Below are 23,574 nucleotides of genomic sequence, written 5' to 3'. Positions count from 1 at the left end.
TTTTAATGCCCATCTCTATTTCTTGCCTTGTTTGTTTTTCTAATGTATTTTAAGTTCAGTTAAATCAGTAATCAGTATTTACATTAGTATAACTATACAGGATGGGGCAAAAGTAGGTTTACAATTGTTTATATGAAAAATAATACAGTGATTAATAATAATGCAGTAATAAACTCGTGTACTCACAACTATAAACCTATTTTTGCCCCCACCCTGTTATGTTTCCTGCAGAGCCAGATAATATATCATTACATTGTTCTTTTTAAAAAAGTACTATTTTTCCTGAAGTTAGTAATTTTCTTGATTTACATAATTTTCAGTAAATCTTTCCTTTAAGTATGCAATTACAGGGTCTCCAAAAAAATGTACACACACTTTGAAGATTATAAAGTCAGTGTTTATTAACATACAGTTCAATTTCAAAATTTACAAGAATTTATATAGAATAATTTGTTGTCAGAATAATTTTTTTTGGTCAATGCCCGTTTTCAAACTGATCAACCTTGTGGTCTAGGCACTGCTAATAACATGAAGCACTGGAATTTCAGACATCAAGAATCATTTCATTTGGTATTTGTGTGCCTTCAATTCATTGACTGTTGCCAGTTTTGTACTGGAAACTTTTATGTTTTATGTATCTCCATAAAAAAAAAGTCTAGTGGGACTTTAGGATAAATTTTCTTTGTTCAAAGCTTAGTCTGGCTTCACCCATTATTTCAAATCTCTTAAACCTGAAAAGGAGTGAAAATTAAGTGAGTTATCAGCTGTTAAAGTGTGTGTACATTTTTTGGGGACAACCTTTATTTTTCATAGGAGTGGAGATGAGGACCTTTCAGGCAGTTTCACCTGAGGTTAGTTTCTCTCCCATAAAGAAGATCATATTCTTGGGGTGAAAGGGCTTGTTTTCCATGATCCTAACATATGTCAGTTTGACCCTAACTCACATTAGGCATGCATCAAATGAGAAACCCAAGCCTTGTAATTGAGAGTTTATTGCTCTCTAGGTCCATGCCTAGAGTGCTTAGCAGTTATGCTGGTATCCAGGTCCAGAGAGTTGATAGATAGACTGTGATGTGATAGCCAGTGATTCTAAAGAAGTAGGAACTTTCCAGTTCTGTTTGCATATTGAAATAACGTGTGAATGGTACAGTGTAGATTAGAAATTGAAACTGAGGCTCTGAGTATCAGCCTGTTCTACCAAAGAACTCCACTATTCTATTCGATTTCCTTATGAATATACTAGATCATAGAAATCCCCTCAAAGTCCATGTAATTATAGCAAAAATTTGTAAATACAAAGCACCACAGTTTTATAAGAGAATACAGAAAACTTTATTCTCCTACCTTGAGACCCTTGTTAAATGTGAGAGTTTTAGGTGTTGAAGTATTTTTCCATAAATTTTTCAACATACTTTCTCTAGCTTATCTAAAGTGTATTTTTCACTTTTCCCCAAATTCCTAAAATATTTTCATCTGATATCCTTAGTATATACTAAATAGTTTCCTCTTTTTATCTTCAAAATTGTCTTTGTTACAAGCCATCTTTCTCAAAGGCTGAAAAAAATGTGAAACTTAGATGTAAACTTTTTTTACAAAAAAAATTTTTTTAAGATTTTGAATAAGCCAAAATTCTAAATTCTTAAAACTTGCTAATTCTTAGAAGACCTTTTGACAAAGGAGACTACAGGCTTTTGGGCAACTGAATAAATTTCAAAGTATCATATGAACAATGTTGGACATAAAATTTTAAAAGAAACTTTAAAACTTTACTTTTAAAAAAATCACTTTAAAGAGCACAAATTTTATAACAAGTGTCAGGGGCAAATATAATATTTACTTAGTAAAATTTTTAAAAGTAGCAATGAAATCACATATGTTTATTAGAATACTAAAGGCCTGGTGCACAGATTCAGCACTGGTGGGGTCCCTTGACCTGGCCTGCACCCTCTCGCAATCCAGGACCCCTCAGGGGATGTCGGACTGCTAGTTTCGGCCAGATCCCGCAGGCCAGGCTGAGGGACCCCACTGGTGCACGGGGCCTCTAGTATGCATATAAGATCTTTGGTTAATCTCTTCCTGCCCTCCCCTCTCCCCCTTACCACTCAATTCATCAATCTGTTCCATGTTTCTATGCCTGTACATTGAGTGTCTGCCCCTGGTGGTTGGTGTGCATCATAGCTACTGGTCAGATGGTCCCTTAGGCTTTTATATATATAGATTGACATCCATCCCAAAGTATAATCAAAATCATATAGTGTCATGTAATAATGGATTTGTACTTTAAATTTGTAGTTTAGTTTCTATACATTTTCAGTTACAATATTGAAATCTTTTTTAAATATTTGTTGTCAGAATTAAATACCTAGGTTTATAATTAAATATTATTGTAATGAAGTTAGTGGGGAAAGGAAATAAATCTTCTTTAGTTTGATTACTGTGAAAACAATTAGGAATATGCTCAAATAATACAATCTTTGTTTTCTTGAATTATTCTATAAGAGAAAATGCTGAAAGAGTAAAAGGATAAAATTTAGGATCTTAGACAAGTTATTACTTTGGACTACCCAGACTAATGGAAATTTCATTTGCAATCATAGACGTTCTGTAAATATCTTCCCTTTCTAGCCACCTTCCATCTTTTTATTGCTATTTTCTTAACTCTATATTTGAATCCCCTTTTGTACTTCACTTTTTTTAAAAATCTTCATCTGAGGATATTTTTCCCATTGATTTTTTAGAGGGGGTAAAAGGGAGGGGGAGAGACAGAGAGAAAGAGAGAAACATAAATGTGAGAGAGACACATTGATTGGTTGCCTCCCACACGGGCCCTGACCAGGGCTGAGGATCGAGCCTGCAACCAAGGTACTTGTGCCCTTTATCAGAATTAACCCTCCACCCTTCAGGCTAGGGGCTGACAGCCAAACCAGCTAGGGCTATTACCTCACATTTTTTTTCCTTAGTATGTGTGTGAACATTTAAGTTCCACTCTTAGCAAATTTCAATTATATACAGTGTTATCAACTATTGTTATCATATTTTACATTACATCTTCAGACCTTATCTTACAATTGAAAGTTTGTACCCTTGCCCTGGCCGATTTGGCTCAGTGGTAAGAGTGTCAACCCTTGGACTGAAGGGTCATGGGTTCGATTCCTGATCAAGGACATGTACCTAGGCTGCAGCTTTGATTCCCAGCTGCAAGGGGAGCATGCGGGGCGGGGGGGAGGCAACCAATTGATGTGTCTCTCTCAAATCAGTGTTTCTCTCTCTCTCTGTCTCTCTCTCTCTCTCTCCCTCTCTTTCTCTCTGCTTCCTTTCCACTCTCTAAAAATAAATCAATGGGAAAAATATCCTTAGGTGAGGATTAACAACAATAACAACAACAAACAAAAGAAAAGAAAATTTGTACCCTTTTACCAACCTCTTTCTAGTCCCTTCACCCACTTAGCCCCTGGCAACTACTTTTCTATTTTCTGTTTTTACGAATTTGACTTTTTAAAAATTCCACATGTAAATGGGAACAGAGTATTTTTCTGTCTCTGGCTTATTTCATTTAACATAATGCTGTCAAGGTCCATCCATGTTGTTGCAAATGGTAGGATTTTCTTTCTCTCTCTCTCTCTCTCTCTCTCTCTCTCTCGATTTCAGAGAGGAAGGGAGAGAGAGAGATAGAAAATCAATGATGAGAGAGAATCATTGATAGGCTGCCTTCTATATGCCCTCCCACTGGGGATCAAGCCCACACCCGGGCATATGCCCCAACCAGGAATCGAATCAGTGACCTCCAGGTTCCTGTGTCGACACCCAACCACTGAGCCACTCCTGAGTGGACAGGATTTCCTTCTTTCTTATAGCTGAATAATGTGTGTGTGTGTGTGTCAGATCTTTATCCATTTATCTGTTGATGTATACTTAAGTTATTTCCATATCTTGGCTATTGTAAATAATGCTGCTGTGTACCTGCAGAGAACAATTTGAAATCTTGATTTCACCTCCTTTGGATATATACTCAGAAGTGGGATTGCTGGATTATATGATAGTTCTATTTTTAACTTTTTGAGGAACCTCCATAGTGATTGCACCAATTTACATTCCCACCAACAGCACACAAGGGTTCCCTCTTCTCCACACACCAACACTTGTTATCTCTTCTCCTTTGATGTAATAGCCATTGTAATAGGTATGAGGTGATATCTCATTGTAGTTTCAATTTGCCTGATGATTAGTGGTGTTGAGCACCTTTTCTTGTACGTTAGCCATTTGTTTATCTTCTTTGGAAAAATGTCTATTCAGTTTCTTTGCCCATTTTAAAATTGGATTATTTGTTTGTGTTTTGCTATTGAGTTGTATGGAGTTCTTTATATATTTTGGATATTAACCCTTTATCAGATACATGATTTGCAATTTTATTTTTCATTCCATAGGTCGCCTTTTCATTTTGTTGATGGTTTCCTTAAGAAGCTTTTAAGTTTGATGTTATTAAATCTTTGCTTTCATTAAATCTATAAAGATTATCCAAGATAAGAGTGTTAATCTGTGTCATCACTGCATTCTTTAATTTCCCTGGGATGTTGCCTGTTCACATATACTCTTCATTATCCAGTGAGAAGATAGGACATTTATTGGTTATTAGCCCATAGTTTACATTCTTGATTTAAATAGCTTTATTTTAGGTTATGGAAAAAAATATATTTATTCAAGGAAATAAGAGGTTATTTATCCAAGGAAGTTGTAGAGACAAAATGAGAATGAAGGGCAACATCTGACTTGTGTTTCAAATTTATTTTGCTATTGTCTTAGAAATATCAGATGCATTTTTATTCATTAGAAGCACAGAATATGTTTCAAAGTAATCATCTGTCCTTTTGAATCATCTCTCATAATGTAGATGAATGTACAATTTGTTTAAAGAAAAATATATGATTCTTTTCAGTCATCTATAGGTTGATAGTATATTTCAGTATAATTTTAGTTTAAAGTATTTTTTAAAATTTCTTTCAGTAATCCTAAATCGGAGAGTCAGAGAGTAAATAAAAAAGTCAACAATGATGCCTCACTTAGAATTCATAATCTATCCATTTTGGTGAGACAGATAAAATGTTATTATCAGGTAAGTGTTTTTTCTTTCCATCTATTATATTTTAATATCTGCTCACATACATTGTTGTGTTACTTAGGATGAATCACCTAACAATGCTTATTATATGCCAGGTACTGGTCTGTTTCCTGGAGATAGAACAATAATGACATAGTTCCTTTTATGCAATGTTAAGATACAAGTAAGCACTTCATCATTATCTAATTTCACAAATAATTATTATATTTTATAAATTTTTAAAACTAGTTATCAGTTTCCTGAGATTTGTATAATGCAATATTTTGTTAGCCTGCTCTAATTATGCCTTTCAAGAGTGTACTTTTTATATTGTTCTTTTTAAAACTTAAATTGGATGCGTATTTCACAATTTAAATATGAGCATTCTCAAGGTTATCAATATACCTCTAAGAATTGCTATAGCTGCATCAGACAAATTTTAGCATGTTGTATTTTTTAAATGTTTATTCTGTGAATTTTCTAATTTTTGTTATGATTTCTATTTTCAGTTATGAGTTATTTAAACTATGCTTTTAGATTTCCAAAAATAAAGGTATTTTTTAAGCAATTTGTTGAATTTTGGTCAAAGAATTTGGTTTGTATGATACTGACTTTTTGACATTTGTTAAAAATTATTTGACTTGGCCTAGTATGTTGTCAGATTTTATTAAAATTCCATGTGTGCTTGAAAGATATGTGTATTCTTTAATTGTTTGGGTGCAGAGTTCAGAGCAAGCTTGTTTGTTAATTGTATTGTTGAAACCTTTTGCTGCCTGATTAATTTTGTCTCTTGATCTCCCAGTTATTGAGAAAGATGACTTGAAATCTCCCAATATGATGATAGATTGGATTGGTCAAGTTTTCCTTTGTACACTTTAAAGCTATGTTATTGGGTGCAAATGAGTTTCCTCACAATGTTTTGCAGATTTTATTCTTCTGTCTCTGGATTCTTTATTGTTCTGGAGAAGTCAGCTATCAGTCTAATTTTTTAAATGTTTTCACTCCTGGCTGCTAGTTTTGTCTCTTCTGATACTGACTTTTTACTATTCTGTTACCAGATATACTTCAAATATTTCTATTAAATGAATACAAGGCTTTCTTAACTCTATCCTCCATGTTTATTAAATTTTCTTTTAACCCTAGCTGGTTTTGCTCAGTGATTAGAGCATTGGCCTGTGGACTAAAGGGTCCAGGTTGAATTCCAGTCAAGGGCACGTACCTCAGTTGCAGGTGAATCCCTGGCCCTGGTCAGGGCATGTGTGGGAGGCCAATCACCGTATCATTCTTACTTCGATGTTTCTCTCTCTCTCTCTGTCTCTCCCCCTCCTTTCCACTCTCTCTAAAAATCAATGGAAATTAACAAAAAATATATTTTTTCTTTTATATTCAATCTTGTGCTAAATTCTGAGAAGATTTTCCAAACTATCTTTTCAGTTTGCTAATTTGCCCTGCATATTTGTGAAATCTGTTTTACCCACTGATTAATTTTGATCCTCAATAATTATATCTTTCCTTTCTAGAAGCTCTGTGTGATCTTTTTTCATGTTTTTTTTCTTCATTTTGTTTATTAATTATTCTTTAATTTCTTCATTTACTTTTTTAGAAATTTAAAATTTTCTATTTTAGATTTTGTGTCTGATAATTCCAAAATCTGAAATCAGATCTGTAGGGATCTGAATCTGCCTTGTGTTTTCTGTTTGCTGTTTCTCATGGTGGTTGGTGGTAGCAGTGGTGGTAATGGGGTGTGTGTGTGTTTTAATTGTGAGATCATTTTGGGAGGAAATTTATCTATGGGAATACTTTTGTGTCTGGGCCAAGTATTCATTGCTTCAGAGAAGATGTGTTGCTTTTCTTACAACCAACCCAGAACTACTTTTAATTTATTTTAAGCAGCTTTATATTATTTTAGAATCAATAGTTGTTTACTGTTGAAAACTAGAAAAAATGTAAATTATGAACAGTTCCAGTGTCTTATAGAGATTACCACTATAGTGCCTGAATATATATACTTCTGGATCTCTTTTTCTGCATCTTTGTATAATGATGTACTTAAGTGTTTACATATATCTTTTTAACTGGTACTATGTTATTCCAAATCCTTAGGGAAACAAACCTCCTCAATATCTACCAAAGGCTAAGAAAAACAGCTTTTTCCTTGCTTCCTGAGACAGGACTTAATTTTTTCTGTTTTATCTTTTAACTGAGAAATTATCTTTTTACCTTGTTTTGAACTTAGTCATATATTAAAAAAAATTTTAATCATTCAGCATTTTTAGATTCCTTTCTAATATCTAGTACTCCTTGTTGCCAGAAATAAAAGTCTATGCTAATTTTTTTATAAATGTTTTTAAGCCCAGATGTTAATAGTGCCAAGATGATATTAATAACGATTTTCTTTTTCTTTTTTATTTACTTATTTATTGATATGAGAGAGAGAGAGAGAAACAATGAGTTGTGGTTCCACTTATTTATGCATTTATTGGTTGATTCTGTATGTGCCCTGGACTGGGAATCAAATCCGCAACCTTGGTGTATCAGGATGACACTCTAACTATTGAGCAACCCAGTCAGGGCCAACTTGCTTTTTCTTGACTGTCACTCTTTTTTTTAGACATATCTGTATGTATTTCATTAACATTTGCTGGGTGACTAGTTATACCTTTTTCTTTTTTTTAAATCTAAGTTTGAATACCGGTGGGCTAATTTAGGGCTAGAAGTGATTGAATATTATAACATTTTGTCAATATTGTTTCAGATATTTAAATCATAAAATATCACTGATAATTGAAATTCTCCTTGTACCACTCTCCTATGCCCTTTCTTTAGAACCAGTTTACCAAAACCATCTCTACTTGCCTCCAGGTTTCATATTCTTAGGTAAAATGTTTCAAAGGCACTTGTGTTGTATCTTCAGAAATAGATCAATCATCTTATTTACACAATTAATAGACTTACTAAAAATATTTTTTATTCTCACATGGCCTGCTTTAATATGACAGATTTCAAGTTAACAAAGTTTAAATTAATGCAGTTCTTGTCACCTGTTAAATTACCTATCTTTTGGAAAAATCAGACTCCCCCCCGCCCCCCAAGAGTCTTTCTAAAGCAATTAAAAATATAAATTTGTATATCTTATATACCCCTAAGAAAAAATATTTGAGGTAGAATATTTGATATTCAAAACTCAGAAGTACATTTAACATGAAAGCTTCTTTCCTCCCCAGCATGCTGCTGGTTAGGCTACCGAGGGGAGAGGTAGCCTATTCATCCCCTTGCCTTCTGACAGACATGAGCAGAGCAAGGGGCAAAACTGGGAAAACAAGAACCTCACCCCCAGGGTAACCTATCCCCCCTAGCATATCGCTAGTCATGTGGTTGAGCCCCCCTGACCTTTTCTTTCCTAAAGATAACATCTAAGCCTCAGCTGTATTTCAGTTCCAGGCCAGAAAAGCAGCAAAACCGGACAATCTGGCTGCCTTAGGACCAGCTACAGTGACTAATGACCCCCTGCCCTGGCACTAAATCAGTGGAGACCATGACCCTGAAAGAGCACACCTATAAAGCTGATAAATATTTTATTAAGATCCTCCCCTAAGATTTCCACTTGCGAGAGAGAAATACCCTCAGGACAAAGGACCCAGTGCACGCTCTCCCTCCAAGGAGCATACCTGTGCCATTCCCTTCCTTCTCCTCTGCCCCCACAGCCATGTATCCCCTAACCTCTAAGGAACTCCATGAGACTTGCAACCAGGGAAGCCACGGACAGTGGCAGCTCGTCCCAGGTAGCCCCTGAACCTGTCTCCAACGCCCCCTTTTCTCTGACTTCTCAGTGAGCCAAAGCAGCCCAGCCTGGGCTTTCCTGTTGCTTCTTTTTTTTTTTTTTTTTTTTTTTTTTTTTTTTAATTAAATCTTTATTGTTCAGATTATTACATTTGTTCCTCTTTTTTCCCCCCATAACTCCCCTCCTTCCAGCTCCCACCCCACCCTCCACCCTCACTCCCCACCCACTGTGTTCATCCATAGGTGCATGATTTTTGTCCAGTCACTTCCCGCATCTCCCACACCCCTTTTTCCCCCAAGAATAGTCAGTCTATTCCCTTTCTATGTCCCTGATTCTATTATAATCACCAGTTCATTCTGTACATCAGGTTATTTATTCACTTGATTCTTAGATTCATTTGTTGATAGATGCATGTTTGTTGTTCATAATTTGTATCTTTACCTTTTTCTTCTTCTTCCTCTTCTTAAAGGGTACCTTTCAGCATTTCATATAATACTGGTTTGGCGGTGATGAACTCCTTTAGCTTTTCCTTATCTGTGAAGCTCTTTATCTGACCTTCAATTCTGAATGATAGCTTTGCTGGATAAAGTAATCTTGGTTGTAGGTTCTTGGTATTCAGCACTTTGAATATTTCTTGCCATTCCCTTCTGGCCTGCAAAGTTTCTGTTGAGAAATCAGCTGACAGTCGTATGGGTATTCCCTTGTAAGTAATTGAGCCTCTTTCTCTTGCTGCTTTTAAGATTTTCTCTTTGTCTTTTGCTCTTGGCATTTTAATTATGATGTGTCTTGGTGTGGTCCTCTTTGGATTCCTTTTGTTTGGGGTTCTCTGCGCTTCTTGGACCTGTAAGTCCATTTCTTTCTCCAGATGGGGGAAGTTTTCTGCCATTATTTCTTGAAATAGGTTTTCAATATCTTGCTGTCTCTCATCTTCTGGCACTCCAATAATTCTGATATTAGTCCGCTTAAAGCTGTCCCAGAGGCTCCTTACACTATCTTCACACTTTCGGATTCTTTTTTCATTTTGCTTTTCCAATTGGGTGTTTTTTGTCGAATCTTTGGTTTGATTCTTGTGCTCCTCTGGTCTGCTATTGGGTATAATATTCTTTATTTCAGCCCGTGTATGCTTACTTTCTAATTTCTTTATCGTAGCATCGAGGGTCTCATTAGTTTTCGTGAGGCTCTGCACAAATTTATGGCAAGCCCTCAAAATTGCGATTCTTAGCTCCATATCCTCCATTTCTGTCATGTTTTTTTGTCTCCGCATCTTTTATGCTTTCTTGGTGCACCCCCTTGTGGTCTCTGTGCGCAGTCTTGTTCTAGCCAAGCCTTAATTGTTGTAGTTAACACTAGAGGGATTTGACCGCCAGGCCGACTGGCTATAGGAATCAGCTGTATGGAAAACGTCTGCCTTCTGGGGAGGCGCTAATCCAGCCTTTGCCTGAGGCGATCGGCAAATGGCTGTGCGCAGGCTTTGGGCGGGGCGGGCTCAACAGGGCGGGCGGAGGGAGCAGTTATGGCCACGCTCAGTCCCGTTCCCAGAGGCTCTGCTTCTCAGAACCTCGGCAGCCGCTGCAAACCTCGGAGAGAAAGCTGCCCTCAGGTTCCAACTGATGCCGGATAATCCCGCTTCTCCCGTTTGAGTCTGGGTCCCTAGAGACTCGCCCGGATCTGGAGCCCAGAGTCTGAGACTCACTCCCGACAGAAAATGACAACCGCGCCCTCAGCCACCAGCCCGCTTTGCGCGCGCACCTCGGTACCTTTGTATTTTCCACACTGCGCCGCCTCTGAGCCTCGATTTGCTCTTCTCTTTCCTTCTAGTTGTAGAGTCTCTCTTCAGCCAGCCTTCCTGTGGTTCTGGGTGATGTCCGTTCAGTCTTTTAGTTGTATTTTTGAAATGGTTGTTTGCGGCAGCGGTCTCCGGTGTTTACCTACGCCGCCATCTTGGTCTCCTCCGAATCTCCTGTTGCTTCTTTTATACCCTTCCTTGTTTTACGGCCCTAAGTATATTTTTGCTGCCATCGTGGGCCCAATACCCTTTGGCTCAGTGCTGTGTCCCCTTCCCTTTGGATATCCCCATCCCCTTTTCCTTAAGTAAATTCAGTTTTTCTTTATTCACCGCATGAGATGGCTATTTAGCTTGCTCACACACCACTGACTGTTCACCTTCGTTTCATTTTCTAGATGAAAGTTGGAAGGAACAGGTACTTTTGTATTCTAATTTGGCCTCTCTGGAATTGGTATTCAAGGCTGAATAGATCTTTTGTAGGATCCTTGGGTAGGGGTGCAGGGAAGGGGCGGGGTAACTCAGCTTTTCCCTACCAGGAATTCCTGATGGCTGCTCCCTTGATAGACCGTGCCTATACTCACACTACCACCCCAGCCTCTGCTTTGAATACTACACCTCCAGCCTCTTTCAGCTGAGAGAGACTAGCCCAAAGCAAGAAGACTACGTGGATGGGATCCCTTTTAAAATGACCACAGGTCCAGATCCTACACTCCTGTCACATCTAATTGTGGGACTTATATCTCTGCTCTATCATTGATAGAAATCAAAATTTGCTCAGAATTGGCAGACATTATTCAGATATCTCCTGCTGCAGTTTTGCCTTTCTACTTTCCACAGGAATGGGTCTCTCCCAGCTTCAAGGAATAAATGCCAGCTCTCAAAGCGGTTCTTTTAAATACCCTCTTAGTAGGCATGAAGTGAAGGGGAAACACCTCTCTTCTCTCTCCCATGGTGGGAGGGGGGCGAGAGGGAAAAGCCAAGGGTCTCCAGTAACTTTTCCCAAAGAAATCCTCTTGAGCCTGAGGTAGGTGTTGGGCTAAGGATCTTAAAACTGGTTTCAGCTGGCTGGTGTGGTCCAGTTGGTTAGATCATCGTCCAGTGCACAAAAGGGTTGCACGTTCGATTCCCGATCAGGGCACATACCCCGGTTGTGGGTTCGTGCGTAAGGAGAGCAACCAATTTTTCTCCTCTTCTCCTTCCCTCTCTCTCTAAAATCAATGAAAATATATCTTCCAGCGAGGATTAAAAAATAATCATAAAATCCTTAAAAAGAAAAGAAAACGGAACAGAGCTGGTTTCAAAACATCACTTTAGCATGGCATTGGTAGTCTAGCATCTCATCTTTAAATCTGAGCCACGCCGGCTGGGCACTCTGAATTTTTTGAGGTTTGAAAAGAACACTTTACAATTAGACTAGAGGCTAAAACAGTATAGCACACGTGCTGAGAAATGTACAAATTGTAAGTTATAGCTTGTTGAGTAATTACCTAGTCAGCATTTCCTATGTAACAACCTTTGGATGTCTTTTTATAGGAGACTTTGCAGCAGTTGATCATGATGTCATTGCCAAATATCTTAATTATTGGCAAAACCCCCTTTTGTGGTAAGTGTTAACTTTAGCATAATGTGATAATAAAGTCTTTGCCTTTTGTAATACTAGAATGCTTGCCCAGATCTTGCTTATTTACATCAACAGACCAAGTTTTTCATGACTCTATAGGGAAAGCTGGAGGTAATATTCCATTTTATATAGAGAAAATAAACTCAGAATATTTGTAAGTTGTGGATGGGATCAGACATAAATTTTCACTAAGTCTGATGTTTTTTCTACTATACCAAATTGATGGTTTTCTGTGATAAGTTTTAGTGTGTCATAAACAAGGATAGAAGATAATGTAGCTGTAGGCTTCAAGGAACATAACCTTAGAAGTGTTTTTGACATAATTTTTAGGTTTCTTTTTATATATCTACTATGTACCATTGCCATAGTTGTTTGAGTCTAAGGTTTTATTGATTGATATGCTGTAATTTATAAATATAAATTACTTCTGAATGGAAAGATGAGAACCAGTTTCTTAGATCATTTAAATTATTTTTTTCAAAAGTTCCTGTACTTTACTAGGTTTTAAATGTGACATATTTAGAGTTTTAATTTTTGAATAATTGAAATTAGCAACTACATAACCATTTCAACAATGGACTTCTTTAACAGGCTGCATGTAACCCAAATAAAGTTATTTTCTCCAAATCATACCTCCACCAAAATAAAAACTAAAATCACATAGCTGTTTTTATTGAAGAAACTACCAGTTAGATGGGGGTGATATTCTGGGGTATTTGGCTATACAAATAAAAAATGAAAAAATATTTTATATGTAGAATGGAATTATTTTTACTTCCACATGTATTTAGTAATTGCCTACCAAGTAGGGACCAACAATATAAAGAAAATGGTCTGTGCTCTTTAGGACCTCGTGTTTTGCTGAGAGATATAGATTACTGGGAAATCATGTAAGAATTGGTACAAAATAGAGATATGTAAAAATGTTAAGACCTAAAATATGGAGCTATTACTTATTCAAGTTGGCAGATTAGTGAGGTTTGGGACCATTGATGGTTAGTTAGGTCAGAGAAGACTACACAGAGGTGTTACATACAGCTGTGCCTAGGATTGTGATTAGTAAGTAGAGGAACAAGGGGGAAGGGAAGAAAGGCAGAGTAACAGAAGTTAAGGCAGTTTGTATGTATTTATATTGGGGGAAAGGTGATTAATGTAGCTAAGAAAGTAGGCTGTTTCATGGAGAGTAGGAGGAAATGTTTGAAAAGAAGATTGTACTTTATCAAAAACCAGATTGGCCTGATGGTGAAATTCTGCTCCAAAGAATTGACTTTTTTTTGTCTGCTGAATGTTTTAAGCAAACCTCAGTTGAATTGGATAGCAAATGTGTTCTTCAGTTCTGTTACAGACCATTAATTTTGTCCAGCTCATTATATACATTTATTTTGACCAGTTTCGCTGTAACTGACAAGGTTTTGATCCCCATGAACCTACACAGTGTAAAGCCATTTAAATTTTACTTATAGATGAGTCATACAAGATATTTTAGAAAGAAAACAATAATAGACCTAAATACAGTGGTTCTCAACGTGTGGGTCGAGACTCCTTTGGGGGTCGAACGACCCTTTCACAGGCGTCGCCTAAGACCATCGGAAAACACATATTTTCCATGGTCTTAGGAACTGAGACACCGCCCTCTATCCGTCTCCAGGTGGGTCCGCCCACATGCAGATACGCCCACATACGAGTAGCCGGCATATTAAAGGGTTGTGGCATTAGGAAGGTTGAGAACCACTGGCTTAAAAGAAGCCTGATATGTTGGGAACCATTTTGGCTGATCTTGGGGTATGTCCCTATATCAACAGTTTTTAATTTAGTATGCTGGTGTAGTATAATCATTTATGGAAAAGTAGTGGATTTATAGTTAGCATACTTTATTGCACAGAACTTTGAAGCCTATTTTATCTATACTGTAGCTCCTCAAAATTGAGATCCTTGTCCATTCCTCCTGCTGTTACCACATTGTGCACACACAGCTGTTTTTTTAAATTTTTCATTGTACTTACATTCTTAATCTTTTAGTCAAGTTGTGAATATTACCTATAGACGTGCTTCTATCAATATAAGAAAGAGAATTGAACTAATGTAAAATGTTATACTCAGTTATTGTTTTTATTTTAGAACAAGGCACAGAAGAAGTTAAAAAGTTGCTTTTACTTTTACTGGGTTGTGCAGTTCAGGTAAGTTTGAAATGTCTTCATATTTCATTTTGGTAACTTCTTTATGCTTTTTAGGCTCTAGTTTCTGGAAGACTTCAGGATGGGCCATTGGTTTTCAAAGTCTGTGTTAGAGATTTTAGATTTTGAAGAAAAAGAGTTATTCTCTTATTTTATTTCAAATTTCAGTTGTATTACCAGATAGTCATATGATCTAAAATCTTTAATTATTCTTTATTCTGAGGCTTCTAAGGGCCCCAAGTTTTTCAAGTTTCCTTAAAGATACCTTTAAAAACCTCTCTCAAAACATCCTTATGATTAATGCATGCATGTGTGTGTGCTACTGAAGAAAAGTGAAAATGGCAATATAAAGGAGACAGAAATTATGAAAAATGTTTTAGGAGTCTGGGTTATTGTTATATTGCCCTTTTAATCAATGACTAATGATAATAGCAGCTATTACCTTAGATAGGTTTTCTTATAATATCTCTTTTTCAGATAAGGGAATTGGAGTTTATGTAGAATGATATTTAAGTTACCCAAAATTAAAACACTTATGAGAGTCAAAAAGGGGTACTATTAACAGTTAGAGTGGCACTGCTTGTATAAACTGGGACTGCCCCAGACAAAAGTGGTCGCTCTAGATTTAGGTCATATTGTTAGTAGGCCAGAGAGTTGAGATTCAACTTCAGTCTGATGTTTCCTTTAATCAGCCAATATTTGGATGGTTTATCACAATGATACTTTAAATTTTTCTTTAAATTTATTGATTTTAGAGACAGAAAGAGAGACAAACCCTGAGAGAAACAGAGAGAAACATCAATTTGTTGTTTTACTTATTTATACAGTCATTGGTTGATTCTTGTATGTACCCTGACCAGAGATTGAACCCACAACCTTTGGCGTATCAGGACGATGCTCTAACCAACTGAGTTACCTGGTCAGGGCACAATGTAAATGTAAACTATCTCAGTTCTTTATTGAATGAAGTGTTGGTAAACCAATAACGTGGCCACTAATAATGTTTTACACACGTATGTTAGAAATAATACACCCAAAAGAGTGTTGGCTTTTAGAGCTGACTACTTGGGAGCTGTATATACAATGTATGTTATTAAAGTTTCATGCTGTATAATGTACAGGTGTTTACTTCATAATTGATTTCATATTAAATGAAATACAGTGTTTGTAGTCATTGCTGTTCTAATTTGGTCATCAGATTCTGAGTTAGAAACAGCTCTAAATTATTTACAGACAGCCTTTGTGTACTGTATTTGCTTTTAAAAATAACTCTATTGGTGAATATTATATAAATTTGGACAACATAGTGACATACATTTGGTTATTACTTCTGGCTACCATTTAGTTGTTATTGCTGGTTACTAAAAGTGATAGTAGCAATGGAGCAGAACCAAGGACTTTTAAAATGAACAGTTTAGGGAAAGCCTAAAATATTAAAGAAGCCATCATTGCCGAAACCGGTTTGGCTCAGTGGATAGAGCGTCGCCTGCAGGCTGAAAAGTCCCAGGTTGATTCCGGTCAAAGGCATGTACCTGGGTTGCGGGCACATCCCCACTAGGAGATGTACAGGAGGCAGCTGATCGATGTTTCTCTCTCATTGATGTTTCTAACTCTCTATCTCTCTCCCTTCCTCTCTGTAAAAAATCAATAAAATATATTTTAAAAAAAAGAAGCCATCATTATCACCATCTGTAAAGGCAACAAAAGAATATTATAAAAATCTAAGCTGCTTCCCCCTCCCTTACTATTTTCTATAGTTCACATGATAGTATCCCAGATGCTGGAAAATGAAAAGAATGCCATGGAAATAGTGGTCCTTTTTCTTACTAAGATAAATAAAGCATTTCATAGGTTACTAAACCCATTGAGTGTTTCCTAAAAAAATTTACCAAGACTTTTTTTACATTTGATGTTCATGTCATTTTCCTTTATTACTAAAGTAAAGCAGAACTATGTAATGGGCCTGTTTTTTAAAAAACTACTTAATCGCCCTAGCTGGTTTGGCTCGGTGGATAGAGTGTGGACTGAAGTGTCCTAGGTTCGAGTCTGGTCAAGGGCACATGCCTGGGTTTCGGACCCCATCCCCAGTAGAGGGCATGCAGGAGACAGCCAATCAGTGATTCTCTCTCATCATTGATGTTTCTATCTCTTTCTTTCTCCCTCTCTGAAATCAATAAAAATATATTTAACAAACAAACAAAAATACTACTTAATGAAGCCATGCTAGAAATCACCAATTATCATATTAGATATGTACATTTTAAATATGTACATGCAATTAAAACGGGATTTTCTAGCAATGCTAAATATTCTTAATTTTTCCTATTAATATATCAGTTGGTTATGATTCCCTGTACTTTAGATTCACATAATCTGGGAAGGGTTTATAAGGTAGATATTATTTCAAATAGTCATGGGAATAGGGAGGAAGAATAGTTGAGGAGATTAAGGCATAAGAGAAGGCACAGAATGGGAAAGTTGTGTAAAAGAATAATTATAAATATGCATCAGTATGATATTGTAAAGTAAGCTAGAAAATAGAGGGTATTATTTTCTTTTATTAATTTTTAAAAGTTTTTAAATTATAGTTTACATTCAATATTGTTATTTTTTAATTTTGTATTTTGTACAGCATTGTGGTTAGACAATAATATACTTTACAAAGTATTCTCCCTGATATTTCCAATATCCACCTGGCACCATACATAGTTATTACAATGTTATTGACTATGTTCCCTATGCTGTACTTTATACTACTTTGTAACTACATATCTGTTGTTCTCAATCCTTTTACCTTTTTCACCCAGTCCCGCAACCCTCATTTCCTCTGGCAACCATCAGTCTATTTTCTGTTTCTATGAGTCTGTTTCTGTTTTATTTGTTTGTTTATACGTTCTTTAGATTCCAAATATAAGTGAAGTTATTTGGTATTTGTCTTTCTCTGTCTGACTTATTTCACTTAGCATAATACCCTCTAGGTCAGGGGTGGGGATCGTCTGGCCCGAGGGCCCTATAAGGCCGAGAAATCATTTGGTCTAGCCCTGCCAAGGCATTGGGGGTGAATTAATTAAATGTTTGACCAAATATAGCAGGCTAGTTTTCAAGTTGATAATTTTGTATGACCCACGAAAGATGTTATAAATGCCCACATGGCCCTTGGCAAAAAAAAAAATTCCCATCTCTTCTCTAGGTCCATCCATACTTAGTAGCCATGTGTAGCTAGTGATTTCTGTGTGGACAGCACTGATATAAAACATTTGGTCTGATTATTTAACTTCAGAGTTTGAATCTTCTCTCATTCTCTTTTCCATCTTGATAATCTTTCTCTTTTCTGCCCTTCAAAATCCTATGACATTCATTCTATATTCTTTAAGAAAGCCTAACCTATTGATAAAGCATTTTCAGCATTCTTAAGACTTTGTGGATATTTTAAGTGTGAAGGAAGAATCTCATTGATTTGTGTTATGACTGTGTTAAGGGCTGAGCTCCTGAAGGTAGTGTAAATAAAGAAACAGCGGCTTTAGGGCTTAGGAAAGGAAAGAGTTTCTGTTTAGTTTAAATTGAAGGCAGACAGCAGGGCCGGCGTGGCTCAGTGGTAGAGCTTCGACCTATGAACCAGGAGGTCCAGGTTAGATTCCCGGTCAGGACACATGCCTGAGTTGCGGGCTCCATCCCCAGTAGGGGGCATGCAGGAGGCAGCTGATCCATGATTCTCTCTCATTAAAAAAAAAAATTGAAGACAGACAGATATGACAGTTGAATTGGGGGACTGTCCCTTTAGTGAGTTATAGTCTCTCACTATTTTATATGCTCATTAGCTCAGACACTATGTATAAGTTAACATTTTCAAAAGTATTAAATTGAAATTTTATTTTATATATGCTACATAAAAAGTGATTTTATATATGCTGCAAATGTAGTATCCAAAGTCATTCTTAATTGTTCTTACTAGGCCTGTCAAATATTACTTATACATAAAACTTATTGTTTTTAAACAAATTTTTGTTTTATATCCAAATTTTGGCTTCCTTCTCTAGTCATAGCTAGGAATTACATGTTCCTGGTCATTTAATTTTAAATATTATTATGTCATCCTAATAATTTTGTTTTTACACAATAATAGAACTTTGTGCATTATGGAAATGTGTTTAAGTTAAATTGTATGGCAATAGAAATAGGATATTATGATTTGATATAATAAATATATAAATATAAATCAGAATTTTGCTAAGTTTCTTAATGATCAAAGAGTTGATTTTCTTTTTGTGTGTATATAGTCTTCACTGGTGTTCAGTAATTGGCCCAGGAGATGCCACTGGGCTAGACAAGGCAGTGCTGGTTATTTTGTATGCACTTCTCATTTGGTAGCTGGAGGAATACAGTTACGCTGGCAGTTGGAGTGCAGTATAAGAGATGTAGAGGGGAGGCAGAGATTAAGGTGCCTGTTAAACTGCTATTTAATACTGTTTAGAAAGAAAAAGTTTGAGTTTGCATTTTAATATCTTTAATTTCTATAATGTCTTTAAAATGTTACACAAATGCTGCCTTTATTCCACTTGACACTTGTGTACTTGTATATACATTCTTAAATTTTGCCCCTAGTCACTTTGTTATAAATAAGTCAAATATTTATTGTATTACCTTATAAATGTTGAACTGGTATACAAAAGTAGGTTTCTTAGATTGATAGGCTAAAGATGTGAGAATGAATTGTAAGCTTGAGGTAAAAATTGCTTACAATTTTTTCCCCAAGAAGAAAGGCTGTGTTGTTTGATGATAGCCAAAGACTGACTGAGCATTTTGGCTGTATTCCGAATTCTGCCACTGACTCACTGTGTTTTTTGGCAAGTAACTTATCCTCCCTGAAACAAGTTCTTGATTCTTTACTTCTCTGTTTATAAAGTTAGCATAATAATATTGTACTGACCTCAGATGGGTTGTGTAATGGTTTCCCACTTTAGAACTTTGAGGCATAAAAATAGTATGGATTTTCAATGCCTTGCCTTTTAAATAAATACTTCTAAATTGTTATCTTTTTATTAGGTAAGCATATTAAAGAGAACATTTACATGCAAAACAAAACAAAACCCTCATTGTACTGTTCAAAACATAGCCAAGAGTTTTACCCTGATGAGTTTTCAGTTATTTATAACATATTAAGTACTATACCCTATAAAGTATAAATGATCATTTTATTCATTTATTTTAGTGTCAGAAGAAAGAAGAATTTATTGAAAGAATTCAAGGTTTAGATTTTGATACAAAAGCAGCAGTTGCAGCACATATTCAAGAGGTAATAAGCTGTGTACAGTTTTTATGAAGCTCTGGTGTGTTCATATATCTCCCAAAATCATAGGATAAGCAAGAGCAAATCAAGGTCAAATATACATGAACCCTGCTTTTAGACAAATTGCCATCTTCTCTTTAGAGATAGTTTCTTAAATGAAGCAGTCATCTTATATGTGGTATAGTGCTAATCATAAATGTACTATTGTGTTTATACAGAGAGACATAGACAAAAATGTTATTTGAGGAATGAAGTATATGTCTTTTATATATAGCACAGAATAAATAGTATAGTAAACGGAAGCAGCAGAAAGTGGATCATTGCATGTAATTCGAAACTGAAGTGAGGTAAGATGATAACTGTAGTATTTTGTCATTCAGTGATTTTTCTTTGGATGAATGGACACAGCGTAATTTTTATTGAAAATATTATTTGAATTATAAACGGTGATTTGTAATATCTTTATAAAAACTTAAATCTAGTATATATTGTCTAGTACATATTGTGCAATGTCAAGTAATTGAAGTTACATATTTATTTGTTAAGAATGCTTTTAAAAGCTGCTGTTTCTGCATTTATCTAGAATTGGTCCTTTAATCATGTATACTTTACAAGACTTTTTAGAATTAGAGCATGCTAAATTTTGCAGGCTGGTTAGAAAGAGAACTAAGGGAAAGGGAAAGGAGAGAATTTTTAAATAGTGAAAATTCGTAGTGTTTAAAATATTATGTATTTAAATAACTTTGTGTTCCCATATGTCATCTTTTCTTTTATTTAACATTCAGAGATCCCAGCTTTCTTGTCAGTAATATTATTATCAACAGTATGCATAGTAAAACTCTATAAAGTATAGTTTTATTGATAGTTTCCCCTTATATGTATTTGTTTGTTTATGCTAGCTCTGTCTCTTGTATCTTATTTTGGATAAATGCTAATTGTTGCAAGTCACTAAATTTGCCACCATTCTTGAAAATGTTATTTTTGCTGCTTATTGCGAAAGTTAAGGCAAAATATCAGAATCATGGTGAGGAAAGAAAAGCAAGAACTAAGTATTTTACTTATATAACTTTCATTTTTAAAAAAAATCTTTATACTGGAAGTTCTTTTCTCCTTAGGTTCTGTAATGGTGTCATCTTCAGAATCTATAACGAATTAGCTTTTCAAGTATAAAAATACAAGAACATATATCCTATATGATTAAAAAACTTTTACTTTTAGATTAAAGTACAGTACATTTAGTATTAGCTAATAAAAAGTTAAATTGATTTTGTTAAAGCAGTTGTCAGACATCAATATTACCTTCCTTTAAGAATGCTTTGAATGAAATATCTTTTTAAAAAATATATTTTTATTGATTTTTTTACAGAGAAGGGAGAGGGATAGAGAGTTAGAAACATCAATGAGAGAGAAATATCGATCAACTGCCTCCTGCACACCCCCTACGGGGGATATGCCCGCAACCACGGTGTATGCCCTTGACTGGAATCGAACCTGGGACCCTTCAGTCTGCAGGCCGATGCTCTATCCACTGAGCCAAACCGGTTAGGGCTGAATGAAATATCTTATTTTTTTAATTGGAAAAGAAATAGAAATTTATTTAAAAATTTATATTTAAAAAATAATGTTTTTAAAAATAATTTTTAGTAGTAGCTTTTTCATCATTACTTTTAAATGTTTTTTTAAACATATTTGCTTTTTATATTTTTATTATATGGGACATAATATTTGAGCTAATATTTTGCTAAAATGAAATAGATTTTAAGTATTAGCCATTTTAAAAGTTATGTATTCTGGTTGTTTTTCTAAAGGTAACCCATAATCAGGAAAATGTGTTTGATTTGCAATGGATGGAAGTGACTGATATGTCTCAAGAGGAAATAGAACCACTCTTGAAAAATATGGTGTTGCATCTAAAAAGACTTATAGATGAGAGAGATGAACATTCAGAGGTTTGTAAATTTCTTTCAGTATATTACCAAAGTTTGATTTCCAAAAAAAGAGAAAAAATAGCATTTAGAAACACTTCAGAATTGATACTTTATTTATTAAAATACGGTATGCTTTTTTTTTTTTTTTTTTTGTGCGACATAGAAACCAGAATGGACATATGGGCCCCAGATTAGAGAAATTTAAACAGTAAACTAGTAAACAGATTACAATTAGGGTTTCTTTCTTCCTTTCCTTTTAAATTATTATTCTGATTTTTTTCCTATGTGTTTTCTTAAGTCATCCCCATAGCTCGGCAACAGTACAAAAGTGTGAAACTGAAAATATCGTTGATGTAAGTGGAAAAATCATTGCCTTGAAGCATAAGAATTTACTTAAGGATAATTTTTAGTTTTATTACCATGTGAGGTTGGAAAAATAAGTGTTAATAAAAGGAGAATAACAGGTGTTTTGTATAAAATGTCCCACAAAAGTTCTCAAATTTTTGTAGTCAGTATAATGAGGTGTGATTTAAAAAAAAGAGAATTATTATAAACTTGTTTAAGACAGTACTTTCCTTTTTAAAAAGAGGAAAAATTGCTCCAGAATTTTTTGCCTGCACTCTCTGAAAGCAGCTTGTAATTCTTAGAGGAGTCTAGACTTCAGTGCATGTGGTGGTGAGTAATATTTTCTGGGTATCAGACCAAAGTACTCTGCCATTCAGGAGAATGTATAGCTTTGATCATTTGTTCCATTTACATGGAGACAGTTTTGAGCTGATTTATACAGAATTTGATTACCCTTGGGACAAATAAAAGACTATACAGAAAAAATTCCTAAAGACTTATTTTTATGAACAAAACTTTCATGTCTCTTTAGAGTATATTCAGTTCTGATGAGAATTTTCAGTTTTTCTTCAGTCATTGAAGAAGACAATATAGGAAATAAATATTTTAGAGCAATAATTAAAATTTTTAAAAAGCTAATACAGTGAGACCAAAGAAAGGAAAGAGTAAATTGAAAAAATCTCTAGTATATATCAAACTTATCCTGAATTTTGTTTCATTTTTAATCTGATTTTTGAACCATATGCTGTACCTTTTTTTATATTAGTATCTTTTCATCACTTTATTCATTGCTAGACCATCCCTTTGTATTTCAAGATATTAAAGATATTTTGTTAAGGTGTCCTCCAACTTCTGAGAAATTACTTCTAAAAATCTATACTTTGGCCCGGCCAGTGTGGCTCAGTGGTTGAGTATCAACCTATGAACCAGGAGATTGCGGATTGATTCCCAGTCAGGGCACATGCCCGGCCTCAATCCCTGGTAAGGGGCATGCAGGAGGCAGCCAGTCAATGATTCTCATCATTCATGTTTCTATCTCTCTCTCGTTCTTCCTTCCTCTCTCTGAAATTAAAATTTTTTAAAAAATCTATACTTTGGTTTCATATGACTGATAAATTAATCTCACTTACACGAACTGATTAATATGGTATGAAGCAGTACATTATTTTTGAAAAATGTGAACAAAATACTTGTCATTACGTTGTCTGTGTTAAAACTAAAAGGAATAATAAACACTATAGATTATTTGAAAAGCCTTTTTAAAACTTGCCTGATTAAGCATTTTTGTTGAATTTGTTTTTCTAACAAGGAAAAAAGAATCAGTCTTATTCTCCTGTCTATAGTATTCAGGAAACAAGTTGCTAGCTGATTTAATCCCAGTTCAGTTCTCTTGGGGGAACGGGGAAAGGGAGAATTTTAATTTGGGTCATCAGGACTAATTAGAAAAGATAATTTTGAAAGTTATCAATACCAAAAGATAACATTGAAAGTTATAAATACCAAAAAGAGACATGTACCTAAACACTATAGGTATTTAAAGAAAGAAGATATTACTTG

The 23,574-nt window shown here is 35.2% G+C and overlaps 1 protein-coding gene across 5 annotated transcripts in view; it reads left to right on the top strand.

Annotated features, from left to right (window-relative positions):
- The window catches only part of CCDC88A (coiled-coil domain containing 88A), a 109,487-nt gene that overhangs the window by 22,331 nt on the left and 63,582 nt on the right, over nt 1-23,574 (top strand). For all 5 annotated transcript variants that reach the window (XM_070429236.1, XM_070429238.1, XM_070429237.1 and 2 more), the window contains exons 3-7: nt 5,002-5,110; nt 12,196-12,265; nt 14,402-14,460; nt 19,667-19,750; nt 21,553-21,693. In XM_070429236.1, the coding sequence (XP_070285337.1) occupies nt 5,002-5,110; nt 12,196-12,265; nt 14,402-14,460; nt 19,667-19,750; nt 21,553-21,693 (463 nt within the window). The remainder of the gene's footprint in view (nt 1-5,001; nt 5,111-12,195; nt 12,266-14,401; nt 14,461-19,666; nt 19,751-21,552; nt 21,694-23,574) is intronic.

This window comes from Myotis yumanensis, unplaced genomic scaffold, assembly GCF_028538775.1.
Source record: "Myotis yumanensis isolate MYYU_CA2020_CCGP unplaced genomic scaffold, mMyoYum1.0.hap1 SCAF_11, whole genome shotgun sequence".
NCBI classification, from domain to species: Eukaryota; Metazoa; Chordata; class Mammalia; order Chiroptera; family Vespertilionidae; genus Myotis; species Myotis yumanensis.
Note: the sequence above shows the minus strand (reverse complement) of the source record. Positions and strands in the feature narration are given on the sequence as shown.